Source organism: Microcaecilia unicolor, chromosome 2, assembly GCF_901765095.1.
Source record: "Microcaecilia unicolor chromosome 2, aMicUni1.1, whole genome shotgun sequence".
In the NCBI taxonomy this organism is placed as follows: domain Eukaryota; kingdom Metazoa; phylum Chordata; class Amphibia; order Gymnophiona; family Siphonopidae; genus Microcaecilia; species Microcaecilia unicolor.
The window spans coordinates 183,819,475-183,845,789 of NC_044032.1; the positions used below are offsets into that span (position 1 = coordinate 183,819,475).

General features: G+C 44.5%; 1 protein-coding gene across 1 annotated transcript in view; it reads right to left on the reverse strand.

Moving 5' to 3' along the window:
• CEP120 (centrosomal protein 120) overlaps positions 1–26,315 on the reverse strand; it is a 410,430-nt gene that overhangs the window by 82,050 nt on the left and 302,065 nt on the right. Inside the window, 1 exon segment of the mRNA XM_030193546.1 lies at positions 23,200–23,322. Within this exon segment, the coding sequence (XP_030049406.1) occupies positions 23,200–23,322 (123 nt within the window).

Here is a 26,315-nt window from a genome sequence, read left to right on the forward strand (position 1 = left end):
ATCTCAAAGTAGGAAGCTAGCTGTTGTACTGTAGGTGTAATCACATTGGTACCTGTGACCTCTTTGGTGGAAAAAAAAACTATGTGCACCAACTGATAGAGTTTATGGATGTTTAATTTAATGCCCCCAATCTGTTCAGCGAAATACCTCATCTTAGCCTCCTGAATTTTTATCTTTGCAATCCCTAACAGCTCTTCTCCAAAGAAGTCTGTTAACATCAAATCTACTTTTGGACCACTACCTTTCAAGCTTTCTACAGTCTCTCTTGAGAGAAAGGATTGGTCAAACCAGGGAGAGACTCTGTGAGTGAGTTGAGGCTTAATTTTAAGGTGGGCTAAGATATCTAGGATTCATTCCACTGAATTAAAAAAATCTGCAGTCGTTGGCAATGGGAGCTGCGAACTATTGAATACACTGGCCCAGAAAGCAACACTATCTATTTTGCTCCTGGACTTATAAAAAGAAGAAATGTTTCTAGCTGGCACAGTTTTGCCAGATTCTCTCCAATAAAGAGTAAACTTGAGTTTTGCATGGTCAGACCAGGGTACATGTGACCAACCTGGGTTACCTAAATAGAAAATACAAGTATTTGCCCCCCCGATACACTAGTAGGTCTAAAAGGTGACCTCCAATATGAGAACAAGGTGATGCAGTATGGACAAACTGTCAAGAAGCCAGAAAATCAAATAGGTTCCTTGTGCATAAATTGCTGGTATTTTCTAAATGCAGATTGATATCACCCATCAACAAGACATTAGAAAATCAACTACAGACATCAGAGACAAACTCTGGAAAACAACCTTCCACAGACAGCCAACTACCTGATAGACGATAGAAAAGTACTAAGCAAAGAGAAGCCAGTAAGCTATCATCAGCAATTCTGCAAGCCAGAGTTTTTAGACCAGGAAAATTGTAATGAGAGACCAGTAGAACGTTTAAAAAGGACCTATAAATGATAGCAATACCGCCTCCTCTTTTCCCACACCTCAACTGGCGAAGAATTATCTGCCCTTGGGCATGCTGGGTTCCGAGGACCTGACCGTTTTGAGGATCAGTCTGCCCCACCTCCTGAGGTAGCTCATGCAGCTCTTGGGGGGAGGGGGACTCCCTCCCTTCCCTCTGCCTACAATGATTTCTCCCCCTTCCCTCACCATTTTTGAAAACACAAAAGCACTGCATTGTTAGATATAACACATCTCTACCAGTGGCTCCACTGCCTATCAATGTACCATCCAGGTTGGTGAAGAGAAACACCAGAGGTGCTCTGGCCAGGAGTAGGATCCCACTGTAGAGCATGCCAACATACTTTGTCCCAAATGACAAATGTGGCCAAACTTGAGCACCATTTATAGCAGGTGCAGGAATCAGCGCAGAATGCTACTCTATAAATGGCAGCGCTTTGTGCTGGGATGTGCACCCAATTATGGGTGTGATGATTTATACCAACTGAAAACGTGGGTAAATCCTCATGCCTAAAATAGGTAAAGATCTGCCTTATTCCTTAGCACTACACAAATTCTTGGAACGCCTCTGACCCCTTTTCAGATCCATGGGTATGAAGATGCACTCGTAAATTTGAATTGTCAATTAGCGCCAGTAATTGTTAGCATCCAAATAATACGCCCTATGTGCAAATTTTTGGCGCACAATTTTGAGTACCATATAAAGAATCTAGGGGTGTATGAGGTACTATTTGCCTGGGATCCAGCAAAATTATGGGGGTAGTAATTTGTTCTGCCTTTGACTTATTTGACCAATAACTGCCTCTTGACTGGTTGGCAGCCTAAGGTATCCGCAGAACAGTTCTTGTTCCGTTTACCTCTTATCTTTAAGACCATACTTTTCTTGTCAAGTGCACTTCCTCTCTCACTCTTCAGTCACCTCACTGAAGTATTCCTCAAGATTCAATCTTGATCCCAGAGCCTAGGCGTTAGATGTCTCTGTTATGCCAATGACTTGCAAATCCATGCTTATTTCAGTACTTCAGAATTTGACTGAGGCCCTCTTCACAGCAACTTCGAACAGGTTGTTCTCTGGCTTTGCAACATAAGTTTAAGCTTAGTCGAAGGCTATCTGGCTGTGCAGAAATTGCCTACTCCAACCTTGGCACTTTCTATCTTGATAATGCCACTGGCTCTTCATGAAGCAGTGACCATTCTTGTGGTGAAATCTGACTAGCTTCGTTCATTTGACCTACAGATCTCTACAGTAGTGTGTTTATGTTTTTACACTCTATGCAAAATTTCAATCTGTAAGGTCTTTGTTGGAGTCATCTGATTTGGAATTACTGATCCATGCTTACATTCTTAGCAGACCCGATTGTCATTCTTTATATAATGGACTGTCGGGCATCGAAACATCTCTAACTTATTCAAAATACTGCATAACATGCCCAGGTTCACAACTGTCACCTCTTCTCCTGGTACACCATCATTGTCTTCTTGTCTCTTGACAAATCAATTTTTTTTAAATTTATCACGCTCTACAGAATGATTTTCCAAATTTTCTCTCTGATCATTTGTTTGCATACATTTCTTCTTGGTCTCTAGCTGTCTGGTTGGTCGATGCAAAAGTGCCAGAATGGCAGGGCAGTGTAAACTGCTTCTGTTTCTACTGTGCAGTCTCTGTTGATGTTTTAATTGCAATTATGCTGCATATCACTTTCTTGCTTATTTGGGAAAGCTGGCTTACTAAGTGGCCCTTTTACTAAAAGCTGAGTACATGCTATCGTGTCATGTGCTAAAATACTGCTTGGCCAATTTTATACATGTGGCACTTAGCACACGTTAATGTCCGTTAGTGCGTGCTAAGCTTTAAGGAGAAAGGCCTCCAAATTACTTATTCTGGTATAAATTTCAACTTAATTCCTCTTTTAAAGACAGAAAACAAAAAATATATTTTATTTAATAATGCAGGAAAAAAATATTTATAGACTATTTTTAAGACCAAAAAAAGGCAGTTAACATGTTAGTTTTTTATGTGCTATAGGCAATGTGTTATAAACTTATGCCAATTTTACTTTTCTTTATGAATGCACTATCTAAAAAGTTTCAAAACAGAGAAACAATTTAGCTTAATAGGTCAGACAGTTCAGAGAGTTTCGGTTTTGTCAAATGATAAATTGAGGTATAAGCATATTTTACATTAAGTTCCCATTTATTCTAAATTGAAGAGTGGTGTTTAATTTTAAGTATTTTATGTTTCCTAAGCCATTTATAATCTTCTCCACAAAAAAATTCAGCCTGCTATCCAGATAGCTAACTGGATCATGTTAGGGCACTCTTTTTACTTCCCTAACTTTAAATGGATAGTTATCCAATTAACAAATTGAATATTGCTGCTAACTGGATAACTGGCAAAAACTCTCACTCCACCACTGAATAATGCCACTAAAAACCGATGACTGGCCACAGGTAGCGACCTCATCCAGGTAGCAGTTGCAGAATATTTGTCACAGTAGCATACAGTATCGCCTTACATAGCATGAATTACATAAGATGAATAAGGACAACTTTTTTTTTTCAAGCTAACAAGAAGTTAGTGGCACAAAACTCATTCCTCAGTGAGCCACATTCACACTGAGCCAAGAATTTTATGAGGCCATTTTAAATATTAAAATGTTTTATGCTTTAAAATGTCAGCATTCACTCCAATTTTTACTGTGCAGATTTAAAAAGTATGATGCAAAATATAAAAAGGAGGACCAAGAAAAGAAACATTGCCCTTTCTTGAACTTGTTGTAGAATAGCACTGTCCACATAAATACTTCAAGGACTCATTAACATGATTGATTGAAATAAATCTCTCCTTCCCTCCCCCTCAGTTAAAGCAGTCTCCTCTGTCAGGAGCTGAGCCTCCTAGTTTGTTAATTTACCTTTCTGCATGTCCTTTTCTGCCACTATGTGATGGATAGCTAAGGAAAGTTTAACATACTCATCAAGTCAGTAAATTATGAAGTGATAACAGACAATGAGCTACAGTGGCTACGTTCTCAAATTATTTAAAATCATCACTAGTGTAACTTGATTTTAATTACTTGCTATTAATAAGCAGAGAAGGCATGCTAAAATCAGCAGGTATTAATTATTGTGAAAAGCCCATCACTAACAAATATTATTTGCTTCTAAAGAAGATCACACATCTTCTACTATATCAACGGTTTATGGTAACATTAATGACCTTTACTGTATTTCCACTCCACTTATTTCAAACAGCAAAAGCCACAGAAATCACTGATATATTAACCATTAGAAAGTGAACTATTCCTTTAAGTAAGAATGAGGCAACTATCTTCTCCTTAATATCCCCTCCAGTGAAAGTACACTCAATACTTAAAACACAATTCTCAGAATTGTTCCCAGCATCTAGTAGGATAAACTGTAGACACACGAGTTAATTTAGTAACAGATATCTTTTTATAAGATTACATTTTGAGCAATAACCTCATTCCTAGGCCAGCCCAAGAGTATCTGACATCCTTAGGCAAACCTTAAATGTACTGTCCCTTCCTCCCCCACCCTCCTACATTAATATTCTGAATATTAATATGAAAAAGTCTGTACTTACAACAAATAGTATGGTATACTATCTTGACCTGAAGAGGGACTTTTTGCCCTCCAAAAGCAAGTATCATCTCCTTATTTTCAATAATTTTTCCTTTAATTTATTAACCTTTAGAGTGGACTAACACATGGCTACCTCACTGTTTTACCCTGAATGAAAAATAACTATTTTTTTGCTACCTTTGTCTGATCATTTAATTTTTCTAACAGTGTTAGATCACCTTCTTTTCTTTTTAAATACTTTATTAAGAAAAATAAAACCTGAAAATAACAGCGTGTACCACATTATCCATAGTACAATCACTGAGAGAAAAGTTATAACAAACTCTAATGTACAGCTTAACATTCCTAAACCACCCCTTCCCCAAAGAAACCCCTTCCCCTGAAACTGGGTTTTTATGCAGTAAACAGAGAAGAATCGAGACAACCAGACCATTGTAATGCAGGTCCCAAATTTAATGATATTTCAAAACAGAGCCAGTTCGCAACGCAGTTAGTTTGGACATCAGATGAACATAATCCAATTTGCGCAGAATCACCCGTAGGCCAGGAAGAGTGGGCTGTTTCCATGCCGCTGCAAGGGTAATTTTACTGGCCACCAAAATTTGTGCAACCAAACGGTGGACATGCTCCTTTACTGTTGTTGGCTTAAAATGTAAAAGACAATAGTCCATTTGCATAGCATAAGAAGCTTTAGTGACACTATAAACAAACTTCAAAACCATAGTCCAGAATTTTTGAGCCTGACGGCAAGGTCACCAAATATGAAACATGTCCCCAGTCTGACCACACTGGCGCCAGCACTGAGCTGACCCCAATTGAAATATCTTGGACAGCCGCTGGGGTATATAGTACCAACAATAAAAAATTTTATAGCCATTCTCTACTAACCCAGTAGAAATAGACACCTTAAGGAGAGACTTAAATACCCATTCCCACCGTGTATAATAGTAGGACACACCCAACGCCCTCTCCCATTTCAATAAATAGTACATGACAGGCTGAGTATGTGAGAGAAGAGCCCTATACATGCGAGAGACAGCCCCCCTCCACTGGCCATTGCCCGTTCAATAGAGATTTCCGTGAGGCTCAACTCCCCCTTCGCCCTACACAATATAAAATCACGGAGTTGATAGTAATGAAAAACATTGGAAGCAGGGAGACCATATTCCTCACAAAGTTCAGCAAACAATAACACTTCCTCCTCCTCCCACATCTGACCAAGCACATACAAACCTGAACCCTCCCAGGAGCAGTAGCAGGAATCTAAAGAATCCGGAACAAACTGTGGTACAAAACAACGAGTCAAATGAACCCCTAAATATCGTATAGAACATAAGGCCCAGCGAAACAGAAAGCGGGATTGAAATACAGTCACCTGAGGCAAGGGAAGGTTAACACTGAAAGCCTCTGATTTGTTCATATTAATTTTAAATCTTGAAACCTCTCCGTATTCCCGTAAGAGAAGAGGATAACACTGAGAAAGAGGCAATTGGTTCAACTAATGTAAGGAATATATCATCTGCAAAAAGTAAAATCCTAGTCTCTTAGGACCCACCACATCCGGATGCACACAAAGAACAATAGCTAATTTGTTTGTTTGTTGCATTTGTACCCCATATTTTCCCATCTATTTGCAGGCTCAATGTGGCTTACATAGTACCGTCAAAGGCGTTTGCTCAGTCGGTTGATAACAAATACAAGGCTGTATAGTGATCGTATGAGGTATAAGTGGAGGGTCGGAAGGGATGAAGATTGCATGCTGTCCAGTACGATCATTAGGCATGCTGTGTTGCTAGGTGAAGAGGTTTACGTGGGGTCGTTGGGGTAGGCCGTTTTGAAGAGGTTGGTTTTTAGTGATTTCTTGAAGTTCAGGTGGTCTTGGATTGTTTTCACAGCTTTTGGGAGGCCATTCCATAGTTTTGCGCTTATGTAGGAGAAGCCGGATACGTAAGTTGTTTTGTATTTCAGTCCTTTGCAATTTGGGTAGTGTAGGTTTAGGTAGGATCTTGACGATCTGTTTCTTATTGGGAGATCTATAAGGTCTGTCATGTATCCTGGGACTATGCCATATATGATTTTGTGGACTAAGGTGCAGATTTTGAAAGTGATCCGTTCTTTGATTGGGAGCCGATGCAACTTTTCTCGAAGGGGTTTGGCACTTTCGAAGCGTGTTTTGCTGAATATAAGCCTGGTGCTGTATTTTGGGCGGTCTGGGGTTTTTTTATGAGTTGTTCTTTACAACCTGCGTAGATTCCACTGCAATAATCTGCATGGTTTAGGACCATTGATTGTAATAGATATCAAAAGGTTGCTTTGGTCAATGGTTCAATGGTCAGCGCAAACGAAAGAGGAGACAGGGCACAACCCTGCTGCATGCCCCGAGGTAGAAAAAAAGAAGAAGAGCGCTGGCCATTAACCTGAACCGAAAAAAAGGGTGTCATATAGATAAGATGAAGCCAATGTAAGAATCGGCCGGAGATGCCAAACCTGGCCAAAACAGCAAACAAAAAAGGCCAATGCACCCTATCAAATGCCTTTTCGGCATCCAACGATAATAAATACAATGAGGAAGAGTTGGCCTGGGCCTGATAGATATGATGAAGAGCTCTGCGAATGTTATCAAAAGTTTGTCGCCCTTGTATAAAACTCGCTTGATCTTCATGTATCAAAGAGGGAAGGTAGTGCTACAAGAAGGTAGCTAGGATCTTAGTAAAAATTTTATAACAACAAAGAGATGAGTCTATAGGAACTACAAAATTGCGGGTCTTTACCCGGTTTAGGTAGAACTGTTATATGTGCTAAGTTCCAAGTCCCCGAAAGTGGCTGGCCCCCATCAAAGGAATTAAAGACGCATAATAGTAACGGAGCTAACAATATATCGAAAACCTTGTAGAATTTATTAGTGAAAGCATCTGGGGCTGGAGCCTTGCTGGGAGCTAACGACCGAATCACGCTCTGGATCGCATCAAAAGTTATGGGCTTAGATAACGCTTGTTGAGCACCTTCAGTTAGTTTGGGAATATTGATATGGTTCAGATATGATGTTATTAAGTTCTCAGAAGGGTGGATATCCAGTGTATATAATATCTCATAATATTGACAAAAAAGAGATTGCAACTGATCGTGGTCTGAATGTATCTCACCACTGTCATCTTTAAGGCTAACAACATGTGTATGGCTATTGTGCTGTTTCAGCCTATGGGCCAAAAGCCTGCTAGATTTATTATCAAACTCAAAATATTGTTGGCACACCCATTGGAGTTGTTCAGAGATATCTGCCAACTGCAAATCATGAAGTTCCAAGCGGAGCTTATGTGCTTGATCCAAAAGTTGGAATGGAGGTGGGGTGGGGGGGGGTCTCCATTGACAAAGTTGGCATTCCACCCCAGCTAACTGATTACGAAGTGAGCTTTCCACACGATGCCACTCCTGATGCATGTGAGCCTTCAATGCGGTAAAATGACCCTGGATGACAGCCTTAAATCCCTCCCAACAATCCCACTCTGTTATATAGAGTTAGAGAGTGGGATTGTTTTGAAGCCTGTAATGAACTGGACTGTTATTTATGTTTGAGATGACGATATTTTATTTGGAAAAACAAGCAAACATGCTGGCATCTAATGATGGGAACACGTTGGGCAGACTGGATGGACCGTGCAGGTCTTTTTCTGCCGTCATCTACTATGTTACTATGTTACTATGTATGGCTACAACTAGCAAAATTTGCATGGGGGATCCTTTACATTCCTGCTACCAGCACATCTTCTATTGCAGGAAGGGCTGTGGAAGACAGGAGAGTTAGACTGAATCCCGAGATTGTTGATGACTTATTCATCTACAGATTAAAAAATCATAACAGTGCTTCATTGGCCATGTTTCTCCCCCACCAAAACAGGTTGTATTTTGTACCCCTGGACATTTTAAACGGGGTGGATTAGGATTCCTTGGGGCAGTAGAAGTCAGTGGGAAAGAGGAACCCGAATTATAGCTACGTCATCAAGGATTCCACGTTAGGAGTCACAGACCAAGAACGGGATCTAGGTGTCATCATTGATGATACATTGAAACCTTGTGCTCAGTGTGCTGCTGCGGCTAAGAAAGCAAATAGAATGTTAGGTATTATTAGGAAAGGAATGGAAATCAAAAATGAGGATGTTATAATGCCATTGTATCGCTCCATGGTGCGACCGCACCTCGAATATTGTGTTCAAATCTGGTCACCGCATCTCAAAAAAGATATAGTGGAATGAGAAAAGGTACAGAGAAGGGCGACGAAAATGATAAAGGGGATGGGACGACTTCCTTATGAGGAAAGGCTAAAGCGGCTAGGGCTCTTCAGCTTGGAGAAAAAGCGGCTGAGGGGAGATATGATAGAGGTCTATAAAATAATGAGTGGAGTTGAACGGGTAGATGTGAAGCACCTTTTTATGCTTTCCAAAAATTCTAGGACTAGGGGGCAGGCGATGAAGCTACAATGTAGTAAATTTAAAACGAATCAGAGAAAATGTTTCTTCACTCAACGTGTTATTAAAACTCTGGAATTCGTTGCCAGAGAATGTGGTAAAGGCAGTTAGCTTAGCGGAGTTTTAAAAAGGTTTGGATGGCTTCCTAAAGAAAAAGTCCATTGACCATTATTAAATGGACTTGGTGAAAATCTATTATTTCTGGGATAAGCAGTATAGAATGTTTTGTATTTTTTTTGGATCTTGCCAGGTATTTGTGACCTGGCTTGGTCACTGTTGGAAATGGGATGATGGGCTTGATGGACCTTTGGTCTTTCCCAGTACAGCAATACTTATGTACTTAGCTATTGTTGGAGTTGGAAGGGTAGAGGATGGTGGGGAGGGGTTATTATAGTTGCTCGTTATTATTGTTTTCTGTTTGTGAAAACTGTTGCACAGTATCCTGTTCCTTTTTATACTTTAATAAAATCATTTAAATATAAAATCATAAATATTCGAGGCTTCTGCAGATGAGGACAGAGCCCATGGGGACAGGGACAGAACCTGCGGGGACAGGACAGGGATGAAGACAGAACCTGCGGGGATGGGGTGGGAATGAATACAGAACCCATGTGGACGAGGTGGGGACAGGACAAACTTTGTTCTCGTCTCATTCTGTAGCTTGAACCCCTTCCCAGGTACACTCAAAGCCCTTAGATTTCTGCAGGGTGGACCCTTCCCAGTTTTCTCCCCCTGCCCCACCTTCTCTGTTCATCTGCTCTATACTCTCTAGCAGATCTCTGCCCATCAAAATAATTTCTCCCCATCCTTCAGCCTTCTCTACCACTTTCCCCCTACCCATTCCCTTCTCCTAACTCCCAGCAAGAGTCCCATTTCAATATGTCCCCAAGATTTCTCGCCAAACACACCCACCTCTCACTTCTCTTTCTCCACTCCCGTAGCACATCACCCAGCTTGATCTCACATTTTGCTACAGCCCCTCCAGCTTACCCCCCCTCCCCCCACCGAAGCACATATCTGCCAAATTTCTCTAGCCCCCTCCCCCACGACACACAAACCTCAGCTTTCTCAGCCCCCCATCCCAATTATGCAGCATGAGGTGGCGGCACATAGTTGCACATAGAGCCAAGTCCTCTTCCTCTGTAGGTTTGAACCGTGTAGGAGTATGAGTAGTTCAAATGAATAGTTGAGCCCAGATGTGACCTAATGTGCTTCTGTGTGTCACTTTTTGCCCAATTACACATGGGAGGAGAGTGAACTGTTTCCACTTCTGCATTCTGATTCTGTTCTCATTGTCTGCCTAGATTTTTGCATGTGAAGGGCAGAATTCTGTACAGGTGGGAATTCTGCGCGAACTTTGCATTGTGAAGAATGCCCCCAGGAGTATTCTACTGCTTCTCCCAGTTACCTTTAAGCTGCAAGACACTGATGGATTTATATATCTAGCTGGCCTTAGGCATGTAGATAGCCCCAATCTCAACAAGTTTTAAATAAATTGGAGTGGCACTGCATCTAATGATGGGAACAAGCTGTCTAAGTATGAATAAGTGAGAGTATGTGGATTTTGTTTGCTTTATTTATTTTTGACATTTATACCCCACATTATTCTGAACATACTTGAGTTCAATGTGGCTAACAGTAAATAAACAACAGACAAGGTTTACAAAGCAATAAACAAAATACCAAATATAGACCATTGATGCTCAGTTACAATCTACAATACTCCATTAATGGATAGAAACCTCTCACAGAGGGGAGTTTTCAGCCTTTTACGAAATACCAAGTAATCAGGTTGACCCTTGATTGCCACTGGCAGTGAATTCCACCACTTAGCACCCTGGTATCTAAAATCAGCAGAGTGAACTGACTTATAATGCACTCTCTTGCAATATGGAAGATGAAGTCTAAAGTACTCCCTAGAACCATATTGCATAGGGGAATAGTTATTAAAGGCTAAATATAATCCGGTGCCATGCCATATAATATTCGAAAGACAAAAACGCATAATTTAAAAATAATCCAGGCTTTAATGGGCAATCAGTGCAGCTTGCATAATAATGGAGTGGCTCTATTAAAACATGATACCTTGAGGACAAGCCTAGCTGCAGTATTTTGGGCCATATTTAGCCTTTTTAGGACACACTCCTTATATCCAGCATAGATGGAATTGCAGTAATCACACCAAGTTAAAACCAAAGACTGAACTAGCAGTTTAAAGATGTCTGGCAGAAATATGATCTGATGCTCCTCAGCTTCCAAAGAGACCAGAAGGATTTTTTTTCGCTACTGAGGAAACCTGAGGCTCGAATGTGAGGTGACTATCAATTAGTACACCCAGTACACTAAGCCTAAAGTCTAGGGGGTATGACACGTTGTCAATAGTAAAATTATTATATGTGGTACAGTCAAAGGGGTTGGTTACCACAAGAAATTTAATCTTTATTTAACGTAAACTTAAAATCAGAAGCCCAAGATTCCAACAAATCCAGACAAAGCCTAATCTTAGGGACAATTTCTGGAAGACCAGCCTTGAAAGGGATATAGATTGTGGCATCATCCACATAAATAAAAGTGCAGAACCCCACTGCTTCTAGCCTTTCACCTAATGGAGCCATCATAACATTGAATAGGATTGGAGAAAGCGGCGAGCTCTGTGGCACCCCACAGTCAGGAGACCAGAAAGGTGAGAGAGAACCTGACAACTTCACCTGATACAATCTAGATTTTAGGTAGCCCCGTAAACATTGGCGAAACTTCACACACAATCCAAACTGATCCAACAAGCCTAAAAGCAACTCATGATCAACAAAGTCAAAGGCACTTGACATATCGAACTGCATCATTAAAAACTTAAAGCCTATACTGACTGCTTTCCTAAAATCAGATATTAAGAACTTCAGGCTTAAAGTCTGACTGGGATTTATGCTAGAAGCTACAGACCTGCAATTAGTTAACATCTGCCAATGAAGCCGAGGCGCTGTTAGGGATTGGGGTAAGTATTATGGAACCTTTCCACTGAAGAAAAGCCCCTTGAGTCTGCATAAATGAGACATGAGCTTGAAGGTGGCCAATTAATCCTGCAGTTGCAGTTTTTTTTTTAAAAACTCTGACAAGCATCCAGAAGGCAATGCGAGGAAGAATACTTTGTTAGAAAGGTTTTGACAGTCTCATGAGTGGGTAACAGAAAGAAGGATGACAGTCCTTATTTCTAAGTTTATGGGTTCTATATTTATCCTTTGTTGTGACAACGTTAACACAAGAACATAAGCATTGCCACAGTGGGACAGACCGAAGGTCCATCATCCTGTATCCTGTTTTCAACAGATGCCAATCCAGGTCACAAGTACCTGGCAAGATCCTAAAACAGTAAAACAGATTTTATGCTGCAAATCCTAGCAGTGGATTTTCCCCAAGACCATCTTAATTTTCTTTCTGCAAATTTAAATACATTAGTATTTATTTGCAGTCTTTTGCAGATTCACAAGAAGAGAACAGTGAACATGGCAAATGCTAAAGCGTGGACATCCTTTCAGTCATCACATTGTAAAACCTCCTTTAGCAGAAACAGCAGCATTAAAACATAACCTGTGGCCAACTAAGAGTCTTTCTATACTTGCATTTCAAGTCTTTCTCTGCTCTTCTTTGCAGAACTGAAGAGTAGCAAATCTCCTGGACCAGATGGTATTCATCCCAGAATACTAATAGAACTGAAAAATGAGCTTGTGGAGCTATTGTTAGTAATATGTAATTTATCCTTAAAATCGAGCGTGGTACCGGAAGATTGGAGGGTGGCCAATGTAACACCAATTTTTTAAAAAGGTTCCAAAGGAGATCCGAGAAATTATAGACAGGTGAGTCTGACGTCTGTGCCGGGCAAAATGGTAGAGACTATTATTAAGAACAAAATTACAGAGCATATTCAAAAGCATGGATTAATGAGACAAAGTCAACATGGATTTAGTGAAGGGAAATCTTGCCTCACCAATCTACCACATTTCTTTGAAGGGGTGAACAAACATGTGGATAAAGGTGAGCCGGTTGATTTTCAGGGGCATTTTCGAAAGAGAAGGGCGTCCATCTTCCGACACAAATCGGGAGATGGGCGTCCTCTCAGGGTCGCCCAAATCAGCATAATCGAAAGCCGATTTTGGGCGTCCTCAACTGCTTTCCGTCGTGGGGATAACCAAAGTTCCTGTGGGCATGTCGGCAGTGTACTGAAGGTGGGACGGGGGCGTGCTTAACAGATGGGCGTCCTCAGCCGATAATGGAAAAAAGAAGGGGGTCCCTGATGAGCATTTGGCCGACTTTACTTGGTCCCTTTTTTTTACGACCAAACCTCGAAAAGGTACCCGAACTGACCAGATGACTACCGGAGGGAATCGGGGATGACCTCCCCTTACTCCCCAAGTGGTCATCAACCCCCTCCCACTCTAAAAAAAAAAAAAAAATCTAAAAACATTTTTTTTGGCAGCCTCTACGCCAGCCTCAAATGTCATACCCAGCTCCATCACAGCAGTATACAGGTCCCTGGAGCAGCTTTTAGTAGGTGCAGTGCACTTCAAGCAGGCGGACCCAGGCCCACTCCCCCCTCCCCCCACCTGTTACACTTGTGGTGATAAATGTGAGCCCTCCAAAACCCACCCGAAACCCACTGTACCCACATGTAGGTGCCCCTCTTCACCCAGAAGGGCTATGGTAGTGTTGTACAGTTGTGGGGAGTGGGTTTTGGGGGGCTCAGCACCAAAGGTAAGGGAGCTATGCACCTGGGAGCAATTTGTGAGGTCCACTGCAGTGCCCCCTAGGGTGCCCAGTTGGTGTCCTGGCATGTGAGGGGGACCAGTGCACAACGAATGCTGGCTCCTCCCGTGACCAAATGGCTTGGATTTGGTCGTTTTTGAGATGGGCGTCCTCGGTTTCCATTATGGCTGAAAACTGGGGACGACCATCTCTAAGGTCGACCATCTCAACATTTAGGTCAACCATCTCTAAGGTTGACCTAAATGTTGAGATTTGGGCGTCCCCGACCGTATTATCGAAACGAAAGATGGACGCCCGTCTTTATTTTGATAATACGTGACGCCCTGCCCCTTCGCGGGGACGTCCTCAGAGACAGGTGCCCTTAGAGATGGTCGGCCCCGTTCGATTACGCCCCTCATTGTGTATCTGGATTTTCGGAAGGCGTTTGACAAAGTATCTCATGAAAGGTTCCAGAGGAAATTGGAGAGTCATAGGATAGAAGGTAGTGTTCTATTTTGGATTAAAAACTGGTTAAAAGATAGAAAGCAGAGAGTAGGGTTAAATGATCAGTATTCTCAATGGAGAAGGGTAGTTAGTGGGGTTCCCCAGGGGTCTGTGCTGGGACCACTGCTTTTTAACGTATTTATAAATGACCTAAAGATGGGAGTAAATAGTGAGGTAATTAAATTTGCTGATGACACAAAATTATTCAAAGTCGTTATATCGCGGGAGGATTGTGAAAAATTACAAGAGGACTTTGCGAAACTGGGAGTCTAAATGGCAGATGACGTTTAATGTGAGCAAGTGCAAAGTGATGCATGTGGGAAAGAGGAACCCGAATTATAGCTACGTCATGCAAGGTTCCACGTTAGGACTCGCGGACCAAGAAAGGGATCTAGGTGTCGTCGTTGATGATAGCGAATGCTACATACCTGTAGAAGGTATTCTCCGAGGACAGCAGGCTGATTGTTCTCACTGATGGGGTGACGTCCACGGCAGCCCCTCCAATCGGAAACTTCACTAGCAAAGTCCTTTGCTAGCCCTCGCGCGCACCACGCATGCGCGGCCGTCTTCCCGCCCGAAACCGGCTCGAGCCGGCCAGTCCAGTATGTAGCAAGACAATACACTTCAAGGGAAGACTCAACTCCAAAGGGGAGGCGGGCGGGTTTGTGAGAACAATCAGCCTGCTGTCCTCGGAGAATACCTTCTACAGGTATGTAGCATTCGCTTTCTCCGAGGACAAGCAGGCTGCTTGTTCTCACTGATGGGGTATCCCTAGCCCCCAGGCTCACTCAAAACAATAACATTGGTCAATTGGGCCTCGCAACGGCGAGGACATAACTGAGATTGACCTAAAAAAATTTACGAACTAACTGAGAGTGTAGCCTGGAACAGAACAAACAGGGCCCTCGGGGGGTGGAGTTGGATCCTAAAGCCCAAACAGGTTCTGAAGAACTGACTGCCCGAACCGACTGTCGCGTCGGGTATCCTGCTGCAGGCAGTAATGAGATGTGAATGTGTGGACAGATGACCACGTCGCAGCTTTGCAAATTTCTTCAATGGAGGCTGACTTCAAGTGGGCTACCGACGCAGCCATGGCTCTAACATTATGAGCCGTGACATGACCCTCAAGAGCCAGCCCCGCCTGGGCGTAAGTGAAGGAAATGCAATCTGCTAGCCAATTGGATATGGTGCGTTTCCCTACAGCCACTCCCCTCCTATTGGGATCAAAAGAAACAAACAATTGGGCGGACTGTCTGGTGGGCTGTGTCCGCTCCAGGTAGAAGGCCAATGCTCTCTTGCAGTCCAATGTGTGCAGCTGACGTTCAGCAGGGCAGGAATGAGGACGGGGAAAGAATGTTGGCAAGACAATTGACTGGTTCAGATGGAACTCCGACACGACCTTTGGCAGAAACTTAGGGTGAGTGCGGAGGACTACTCTGTTGTGATGAAATTTGGTGTAAGGGGCCTGGGCTACCAGGGCCTGAAGCTCACTGACTCTACGAGCCGAAGTAACTGCCACCAAGAAAATGACCTTCCAGGTCAAGTACTTCGGATGGCAAGAATTCAGTGGCTCAAAAGGAGGTTTCATCAGCTGGGTGAGAACGACATTGAGATCCCATGACACTGTAGGAGGCTTGACAGGGGGCTTTGACAAAAGCAAACCTCTCATGAAGCGAACAACTAAAGGCTGTCCTGAGATCGGCTTACCTTCCACTTGGTAATGGTATGCACTGATTGCACTAAGGTGAACCCTTACGGAGTTGGTCTTGAGACCAGACTCAGACAAGTGCAGAAGGTATTCAAGCAGGGTCTGTGTAGGACAAGAGCGAGGATCTAGGGCCTTGCTGTCACACCAGACGGCAAACCTCCTCCAATGAAAGAAGTAACTTCTCTTAGTGGAGTCTTTCCTGGAAGCAAGCAAGATGCGGGAGACACCCTCTGGCAGACCCAAAGAGGCAAAGTCTACGCCCTCAACATCCAGGCCGTGAGAGCCAGGGACTGGAGGTTGGGATGCAGAAGAGCCCCGTCGTCCTGCGTGATGAGGGTCGGAAAACACTCCAATCTCCACGGTTCTTCGGAGGATAACTCCAGAAGAAGAGGGAACCAGATCTGACGCGGCCAAAAGGGAGCAATCAGAATCATGGTGCCTCGGTCTTGCTTGAGTTTCAACAAAGTCTTCCCCACCAGAGGTATGGGAGGATAAGCATACAGCAGACCTTCCCCCCAATCCAGGAGGAAGGCATCCGACGCCAGTCTGCCGTGGGCCTGAAGCCTGGAACAGAACTGAGGGACCTTGTGGTTCACTTGAGATGCGAAGAGATCCACCAGGGGGGTGCCCCACGCCTGGAAGATCTGTCGCACCACACGGGAATTGAGCGACCACTCGTGAGGTTGCATAATCCTGCTCAACCTGTCGGCCAGACTGTTGTTTACGCCTGCCAGATATGTGGCTTGGAGCACCATGCCCTGACGGCGAGCCCAGAGCCACATGCTGACGGCTTCCTGACACAGGGGGCGAGATCCGGTGCCCCCCTGCTTGTTGACATAGTACATGGCAACCTGATTGTCTGTCTGAATTTGGATAATTTGGTGGGACAGCCGATCTCTGAAAGCCTTCAGAGCGTTCCAGATCGCTCGCAACTCCAGAAGATTGATCTGTAGATCGCGTTCTTGGAGGGACCAACTTCCTTGGGTGTGAAGCCCATCGACATGAGCTCCCCATCCCAGGAGAGACGCATCCGTGGTCAGCACTTTTTGTGGCTGAGGAATTTGGAAGGGACGTCCCAGAGTCAAATTGGAGCAAATCGTCCACCAAAACAGGGATTCGAGAAAACTCGTGGACAGGTGGATCACGTCCTCTACACCCCCAGCGGCCTGATACCACTGGGAGGCTAGGGTCCATTGAGCAGATCTCATGTGAAGGCGGGCCATGGGAGTCACATGAACTGTGGAGGCCATGTGGCCCAGCAATCTCAACATCTGCCGAGCTGTGATCTGCTGGGACGTTCGCACCCGCGAGACGAGGGACAACAAGTTGTTGGCTCTCGTCTCTGGGAGATAGGCGCGAGCCGTCCGAGAATCCAGCAGGGCTCCGATGAATTCGAGTTTCTGCACTGGGAGAAGATGGGACTTTGGGTAATTTATCACAAACCCCAGTAGCTCCAGGAGGCGAATAGTCATCTGCATGGACTGCAGGGCTCCTGCCTCGGATGTGTTCTTCGAGATATGGGAACACGTGCACCCCCAGCCTGCGAAGCGCCGCTGCTACCACAGCTAGGCACTTTGTGAACACCCTGGGTGCAGAGGCGAGCCCAAAGGGTAGCACACAGTACTGGAAGTGGCGTGTGCCCAGCTGAAATCGCAGATACTGTCTGTGAGCTGGCAGTATCGGGATGTGAGTGTAGGCATCCTTCAAGTCCAGAGAGCATAGCCAATCGTTTTGCTGAATCATGGGGAGAAGGGTGCCCAGGGAAAGCATCCTGAACTTTTCTTTTACGAGATACTTGTTCAGGGCCCTTAGGTCTAGGATGGGACGCATCCCCCCTGTTTTCTTTTCCACAAGGAAGTACCTGGAATAGAATCCCAGCCCTTCTTGCCCGGATGGCACGGGCTCGACCGCATTGGCGCTGAGAAGGGCGGAGAGTTCCTCTGCAAGTACCTGCTTGTGCTGGAAGCTGTAAGACTGAGCTCCCGGTGGACAATTTGGAGGTTTTGAGGCCAAATTGAGGGTGTATCCTTGCCGGACTATTTGGAGAACCCACTGATCGGAGGTTATGAGAGGCCACCTTTGGTGAAAAGCTTTCAACCTCCCCCCGACTGGCAGGTCGCCCGGCACTGACACTTTGATGTCGGCTATGCTCTGCTGGAGCCAGTCAAAAGCTCGCCCCTTGCTTTTGCTGGGGAGCCGCGGGGCCTTGCTGAGGCGCACGCTGCTGACGAGAGCGAGCGCGCTGGGGCTTAGCCTGGGCCGCAGGCTGTCGGGAAGGAGGATTGTACCTACGCTTGCCAGAAGTATAGGGAACAGTCTTCCTTCCCCCGAAAAATCGTCTACCTGTAGAGGTAGAAGCTGAAGGCTGCCGGCGGGCGAATTTGTCGAATGCGGTGTCCCGCTGGTGGAGAGACTCTACCACCTGTTCGACCTTTTCGCCAAAAATGTTATCCGCACGGCAAGGCGAGTCCGCAATCCGCTGCTGGATTCTATTCTCCAGGTCGGCGGCACGCAGCCATGAGAGCCTGCGCATCACCACACCTTGAGCAGCGGCCCTGGACGCAACATCAAAAGTGTCATAAACTCCTCTGGCCAGGAATTTTCTGCACGCCTTCAGCTGCCTGACCACCTCCTGAAAAGGCTTGGCTTGCTCAGGGGGAAGAGCATCAACCAAGCCCGCCAACTGCCGCACATTGTTCCGCATGTGGATGCTCGTGTAGAGCTGGTAAGACTGGATCTTGGACACGAGCATAGAGGAATGGTAGGCCTTCCTCCCAAAGGAGTCTAAGGTTCTAGAGTCTTTGCCCGGGGGCGCCGAAGCATGCTCTCTAGAACTCTTAGCCTTCTTTAGGGCCAGATCCACAACTCCAGAGTCGTGAGGCAACTGGGTGCGCATCAGCTCTGGGTCCCCATGGATCCGGTACTGGGACTCGATCTTCTTGGGGATGTGGGGATTAGTTAAAGGCTTGGTCCAGTTCGCCAGCAATGTCTTTTTGAGGACACGATGCAGGGGAACAGTGGACGCTTCCTTAGGTGGAGAAGGATAGTCCAGGAGCTCAAACATTTCAGCCCTGGGCTCGTCCTCCACAACCACCGGGAAGGGGATGGCCGTAGACATCTCCCGGACAAAGGAAGCAAAAGACAGACTCTCGGGAGGAGAAAGCTGTCTTTCGGGAGAGGGAGTGGGATCAGAAGGAAGACCCTCAGACTCCTCGTCAGAGAAATATCTGGGATCTTCTTCTTCTTCCCACGAGGCCTCACCCTCGGTGTCAGACACAAGTTCACGGACCTGCGTCTGCAACCGGGCCCGGCTCGACTCCGTGGAGCCACGTCCACGATGGGGGCGTCGAGAGGTAGACTCCCTCGCCCGCATCGGCGAAGCTCCCTCCGCCGACGTAGTCGGGGAGCCCTCCTGGGAGGTGGCCGCAGTCGGCACCGCACGCGGTACCGACGTTGGGGACCTCACCCCGGGCGATGGGCCAGCCGGCGCCACGCTCGACGGTACCGGAGGCGCAAGCACCGCCGGTACCGGAGGGGTAGGGCGCAACAGCTCTCCCAGAATCTCTGGGAGAATGGCCCGGAGGCTCTCGTTCAGAGCGGCTGCAGAGAAAGGCATGGAGGTCGATGCAGGCGTCGACGTCAGTACCTGTTCCGGGCGTGGAGGCTGTTCCGGGCTGTCCAGAGCGGAGCGCATCGACACCTCCTGAACAGAGGGTGAGCGGTCCTCTCGGTGCCGATGCCTGCTGGGTGCCGACTCCCTCGGCGACCCAGAGCTCTCGGTGCCGACGCGGGGAGGGGACCGGTGTCGATGCTTCTTCGACTTCTTCCGAAGCATGTCACCGGAGCTCCCCGGCACCGACGAGGAGGACGTCGAATCCACCCGTCGCTTCCTCGGGGCCGAGACCGACGAGGGTCGATCTCGGGGGGGCTGTACCGCAGGAGCTCTCAGGGTAGGAGGAGACCCACCCGAGGGCTCACCGCCACCAGCAGGGGAATGGACAGCCCTCACCTGCACTCCACCCGATGCACCACCGTCCGACGACATCAGCAGACGAGGTCCTGGTACCACCGACGTCGATGCAGCTATCCGATGTCTCGGCGCCGATGCAGAGGCCCGATGCCTCGATGCACTCGATGCAAGGGCGGCCGAGGAAGATGGTCTGGACGCTGACGACGTCGATGCACTCGAAGATCCCGGTGCCGATGCCGACGAAGAGCCCGAGAACAACACGTTCCACTGGGCTAGTCTCGCTACCTGAGTCCGCCTTTGAAGCAGGGAACACAGACTGCAGTTCTGAGGGCGGTGCTCGGCCCCCAGACACTGAAGACACGACGAGTGTCGATCAGTGAGCGAGATAACCCGGGCGCACTGGGTGCACTTCTTGAAGCCGCTGGAAGGCTTCGATGTCATGGGCGGAAAAATCACGCCGGCGAAATCAAAAGCCGAAATGGCGAAAATTGAAGCACCAAAATTTAGAGGGAGAAAAATCTCGACCGAGGCCAAAAAGAGGCCTACCCCGACGACGAAAGAAAACTTACCGGGGCAAAAAGCTGGAAGTACGGGGAGGATTGACACGAAACCCGGTGGAGGGTTTCCGGAACACTTCCCGACTTTAGAAAAGCTTTTCCTAAGAGAAAAACACGCTCAAAAAACAATTTGGACGCGCGAGGTCAACTTTCCGGGGCCCAACACGGCGAAACACGACCGTACCGAGTGCGGACAAAAGAAGACTGGCCGGCTCGAGCCGGTTTCGGGCGGGAAGACGGCCGCGCATGCGCGGTGCGCGCGGGCGCGCGAGGGCTAGCAAAGGACTTTGCTAGTGAAGTTTCCGATTGGAGGGGCTGCCGTGGACGTCACCCCATCAGTGAGAACAAGCAGCCTGCTTGTCCTCGGAGAAACGTTGAAACCTTCTGCTCAGTGTGCTGTTGTGGCTAAGAAAGCAAATAGAATGTTAGGTATTACTAGGAAAGGAATGGAAAACAAAAATGAGGATGTTATAATGCCTTTGTATCGCTCCATGGTGCGACTGCACCTCGAATACTGTGTTCAATTCTGGTCGCCGCATCTCAAAAAAGCTATAGTGGAATTAGAAAAGGTGTAGAGAAGGGCGATGAAAATGATAAAGGGGATAGGACGACTTTCCTATGAGGAAAGGCTAAAGCGGCTAGGGCTCTTTAGCTTGGAGAAAAAGCAGCTGAGGGGAGATATGATAGAGGTCTATAAAATAATGAGTGGAGTTGAACGGGTAGATGTGAAGCGTCTGTTTACACTTTCCAAAAATACTAGGACTAGGGGGCGTGCGATGAAGCTACAATGTAGTAAATTTAAAACGAATCAGAGAAAATGTTTTTTCACTCAACGTGTAATTAAACTCTGGAATTTGTTGCCAGATAATGTGGTAAAGGCGGTTAGCTTAGCAGAGTTTAAAAAAGGTTTGGACGGCTTCCTAAAGGAAAAGTCCATAGACCATTATTAAATGGACTTGGGGAAAATCCACTATTTCTGAGATAAGCAGTATAAAATGATTTATACATTTTTGGGATCTTGCCAGGTATTTGTGACCTGGATTGGCCACTGTTGGAAACAGGATGCTTGGCTTGATGGACCTCTGGTCTTTCCCAGTATGGCAATACTTATGTACTTATGTAACTTTTATACTTTAGAAATATTCTTTCATCTCCTTGCATGCACTGCACATATGAGATCTTTCCATAGATTTTCAATAATATTTGAGTCTAGAGACTAAAGGCCATTCCAAAATCATCTTTCTTTACCATATGGACTTCATGGTTAATTTCAAGATATATTTCAAATTGTCTTTCTGAAATATCCAACTTCTTTTCAGCTTTATCTTTACTGATCATGGCGTATTAGTTTATAGGATATGTTTATATTTAATTAATCCAAAGCACTTTACTCCAAAACCTTTCAGGCTTGCCTAGGTTTTCTTTTGAAACTTGGAATGATGTTATAAATAAGATTTCCTTCTGACATCTCTGTAAGCAGTACTGTACTGTGGACCTTAGGATGACTATTTTATTAACATCAACTAAACTTTAAAGTAGGTTATCTGAAGTGATCAGTAGATTCTATTTTGCAAGAGTTGATAAGCTTTTGAGCAGTTTTACCAGAGATTTTTTCAGGTTTCTTGATTTTGCCTTGACTTTAGATTTATAGTGTCCTTAAATGCAATGGGAATGCCGTGAACACTGGGGGGGGGGGGGGGGGGGGGGGGGGGGGGGGGGGGGGGGGGGGGGGGGGGAGGAAGGAAAAGGGTAGAAATAGAGGCTACAGATTTAGACCCCCCCCCCTGATATTCAAAACTATTTAACCAGATAGCAACAAGTCCTGGCCAGTTAAATAGTGTTTAAGCACCTAACTATGGATATTCAGTGGGAGATAACCGGTTATCTCCCGCTGAATATCCCAGTTAGCGGCTAGCCGGTTAGGTGCAGATATTCAAAGCCAAACCGGCTATGATGAGTGGTCAAAATAGGCTGCTTAAATAGCAGGCCTATCTTTGACTGCTAAAAAGTTAACCGGTTAGCGCTGAATATCGGCATAGACAGTTAACTTTTTAGTGGCAAAAATAAATCTGGATATTCAAAGCTAGTCGTCGGAAACAGCCTGGCACTGAATATCCAGGTTTAATATCTGGCTGAATATCGGGTCCAGAGGGACTAATCTTTGGAATTATTTATCTCATTTTTGAAAAAATTCACCCAAGGCAGTATACAGCTTTAACTTATACTCCCTGAAAGGTATAGCATATGGGTTGTTGAATGGTTTACAACTTATTTAAATGTATCCAAATTCAACACACTGACAAAATGTGAAAAACATTTAAGAGTTGTAGACTTCCTATAGCCATTGTTAAACAAAAGTGTTACAATGTAGGGGCCTTGAAAACCCATGTTTGTACCAAGACTCATCCTGAATGGGTTCGACTGAAAAAGATGACGTTTTCAATGCAAGGAAACATACAGGCATATTTTCAAAGCACTTTGGGAGGCTAAGTTCCATAGGTTTCTATGGAACTTTGGGAGGCTAAGTGCTTTGAAAATGAGCTTGAATCGTAAACATTGCTTGGATTTCATTCTTGAGACAATATTAAATAAACAGAACATTAATATCATAACCAGACATTTCTGAAAAGCAGATTAATGTGCAGAATTCAAATGCTGATTAGTATGATTTTAATTTAAAAACAGACCAAAGTACCTTTTCTAACGTGAGAAGATTTATTTCAGACTGGAGTCGAATTTCTGGTTTGCTGCTTTGTTGTTCCTTGTGCTGCTGGAATTCCTTTTCTAAGAGCTTAAACTTTTGCTCTGTGTCATTAAGCTAGTGACAAAGAAAGAGAAGCAAACCAAATGTATATGGTAAAGCCAAATATTATACTAGGTTTGAAAAAATAATTCTACAATTACCTAAAAGATAAGCTACAAAACTAAAAGCATTGGGAAAAACCTTCAAACTTCTAGTCACCATATATACTACAGATAATGAACTCAGAGTAAAACATTTCTTCCCGAGATACTTATTCCGTACCCTGGTACAGTCAATGGTAATAAGTCATCTTGATTACTGTAATGCACTGTACGCAGGCTGCAAAGAGCAGAACATCAAGAAACTCCAAACTGCCCAGAATACTGCGGCCAGACTCATATTTGGAAAAACTAAATATGAAAGCGCAAAACTCTTAAGAGAGAAACTTCACTGGCTCCCACTTAAGGAACATATTGCATTCAAGATCTGCACGATGGTACACAAAATCATTCACGCAGATGCCCCAATCTACATGCTAAACCTCGTGGACCTACCTCCCAGAAATGCCACTTCCCTAGCTGCAAAGGACTAAAATACAAGCTGATGCATGATACCACCTTCTCTTACATGAGCACGAAGTTATGGAACGCACTACCTAGAGACCTGAAAACAATCAACGAAACAACTATCTTTCGCAAATCCCTCAAGACATATTTCTTCAACAAAGCCTACAATGAAAACCCAGAACCTCACTAATCCACTTCTGAAAACTCACCGTCTACTATACCTAATAAATTCCTTCCTTCTTCTCTCTACTTTCTTCCCTTAATTAATCTCTGCACAACAATAATTGTACCTGACATCCAGGATTAACTGTGTTAACAAAACTATGTAAGCCACTTTGAGCCTACAAATAGGTGGGAAAATGTGGGATACAAATGCAATAAATAATAATAATAATAACTAACTTCCCTTTCATAAATAATGCACTTAGGAAGAACAGGAGACAAACAGAAAAGGATTTTAAAAAGGATTGTTAAAAAAAAAACAACAAAATGATTTGCCTATTTCCTGATGAAAAACGTCTTTGATATGATATGACAGTTGACATTTTAGATATTTTCAACCAGTCCCTATGCTATCAAGTTAGGACATGGTATAGCTCTGAAAAAGCTATGGCATATCTATAAAGTGTTCATTATTGACTCAACTTTTCAAGCAGAACTTGTTCAGGAATGTCTGAAAGAGGAAATGAATAATGCTTTGTACAGCCAAAAAATGATTTAAAAGGTTGAAGCAGAAGGATTTCTCTGACTAATGGTTTAATGCTGTACACTTCTGGCCTTATGGTATTACTTGATAAGTTGCAGGGAAAATAAAAGCATAAAAGGGGAGATTATGGACAAGTAACTCTGAATTTGAGAACAATTTCCAGACAATTATAGATGGGCATTTTTTTTTTAAGAGATTTAATTCTACTGATATGGTTATGTTTACTCCACTGCACAAATCAGCCAGTTTTTCCTCCTGATCCCTTCAAATTCAAGAAGAAACTAGGAACTTTAAACATTTAATTGAGTATAGGAGTAGGCTGTATGCAACACTTACTCATCACTGAAATAAAAACATGTGCAACTTATTGAGTCTTTTTGATTTTGCTTTAATGTGTAAAATGTGTCTATGTTCCCTAACTCCTTGATAGATGGATTGAAGTTGACATTTAGGGCCTCATCATTTACCATGCATTAATTGCCAAAATAATGTGCAGCAACATAAAACCACTGCGTTAACTATTGGGGGCATTGCCAGTGATTTGCCATTCAGTTAACACAAAGAAAGTTTTGCTACTGAGCATTAATGCCCTAATGCTCAAAAGCAAATGCAGGTGCTAGAGGCCATTAACGCCGGACTAGTGCTCGAATTTTCTACCGCAGAATGCCGAGAGCCGACCCAGCGCATGAAACAATGAGCTCGCCGGCTCCCAGGGCAATAAGAATGCAAATGCATGCTAATCAGCTCACTCCCTATTCCTCCCTAAAACTCAGTGGGCAGCACGTCAAACAAGGACACTCTTCCCGTTGCAAACCCTACACCAGCTTGGAGCTGGTGTTAGGGTTTGTGAAACAGCCCAGTCATGCACAGCTCCAAAAAAAAGAGGTTTTTTTCTTGCTGCTTTTAAAAAAAAAAAAAAAAAAGAGAGAGAAAATGGACTACAAAAGTGGGAATTAACCTCCTATTGGTGAAGTCTAGAATAAGTACAGAAAACTGTCTGTTTCTGCTTTAGTTTGAGGAAAAATATCTCTATGGTGCCTTTACAAGAAATTCTGATTATTTTCACAACTTTTAAATATGAATAAAATAGACTAAAATATTTCTGTAGAGCTACTTTTATACTCGCCTGTGAATGATTGTGTGTAATCAGTACGGTGCAGGTCAGGAGCTGGGGAACCCCCCCCCCCCCCCTCCCCTCTTCCTCTTCCTTCTCTCTGGCTTCTGGGCTTGCACTTAAGAGCTCTGCTTAATGCAGAACTCTTGAACACATATGCCAGGCACAATCCTCTCCATGGACTCCCTAATGTTGAACGCTAACAGCGTGCCTAAATTTGCATGTCATTAGCGTTGAGCATTAGGGAGCTCTGTTGCAGTGCTGTTATGGGGATATTTTTCTGAACAACCCTGGAGTTTTGAGCATCAGGGCCTAAGTGCTTGGCAGGTTACGCACAGCAACAACTTTGTGTTAACAGAAAGGCATCCTTTCAACTTATTCCTGAATAATGCAGGAATTACCATATGGTATTCAAGTGTTGTATTAACTTTAAGAATGGGTCCACACTGTTAGTGCAAAGTAATTCCCATGTTAAGAAGCTTTATCAATAAGCCCTTTAGGGCCATGTTTACTGAACTGTTAGAATTAGCGCATGCTAACTGTGTGGATGCCCATAATATGCCTATGGGTGTCTACACGGTTAGCATGCACTAACCTTTAGCACGTGCTAAAAATACTAGCACACCATAGTAAACTACTTGGCACATAAGTCACCTGAATGAAATGGTGGGACCTTCCTCCC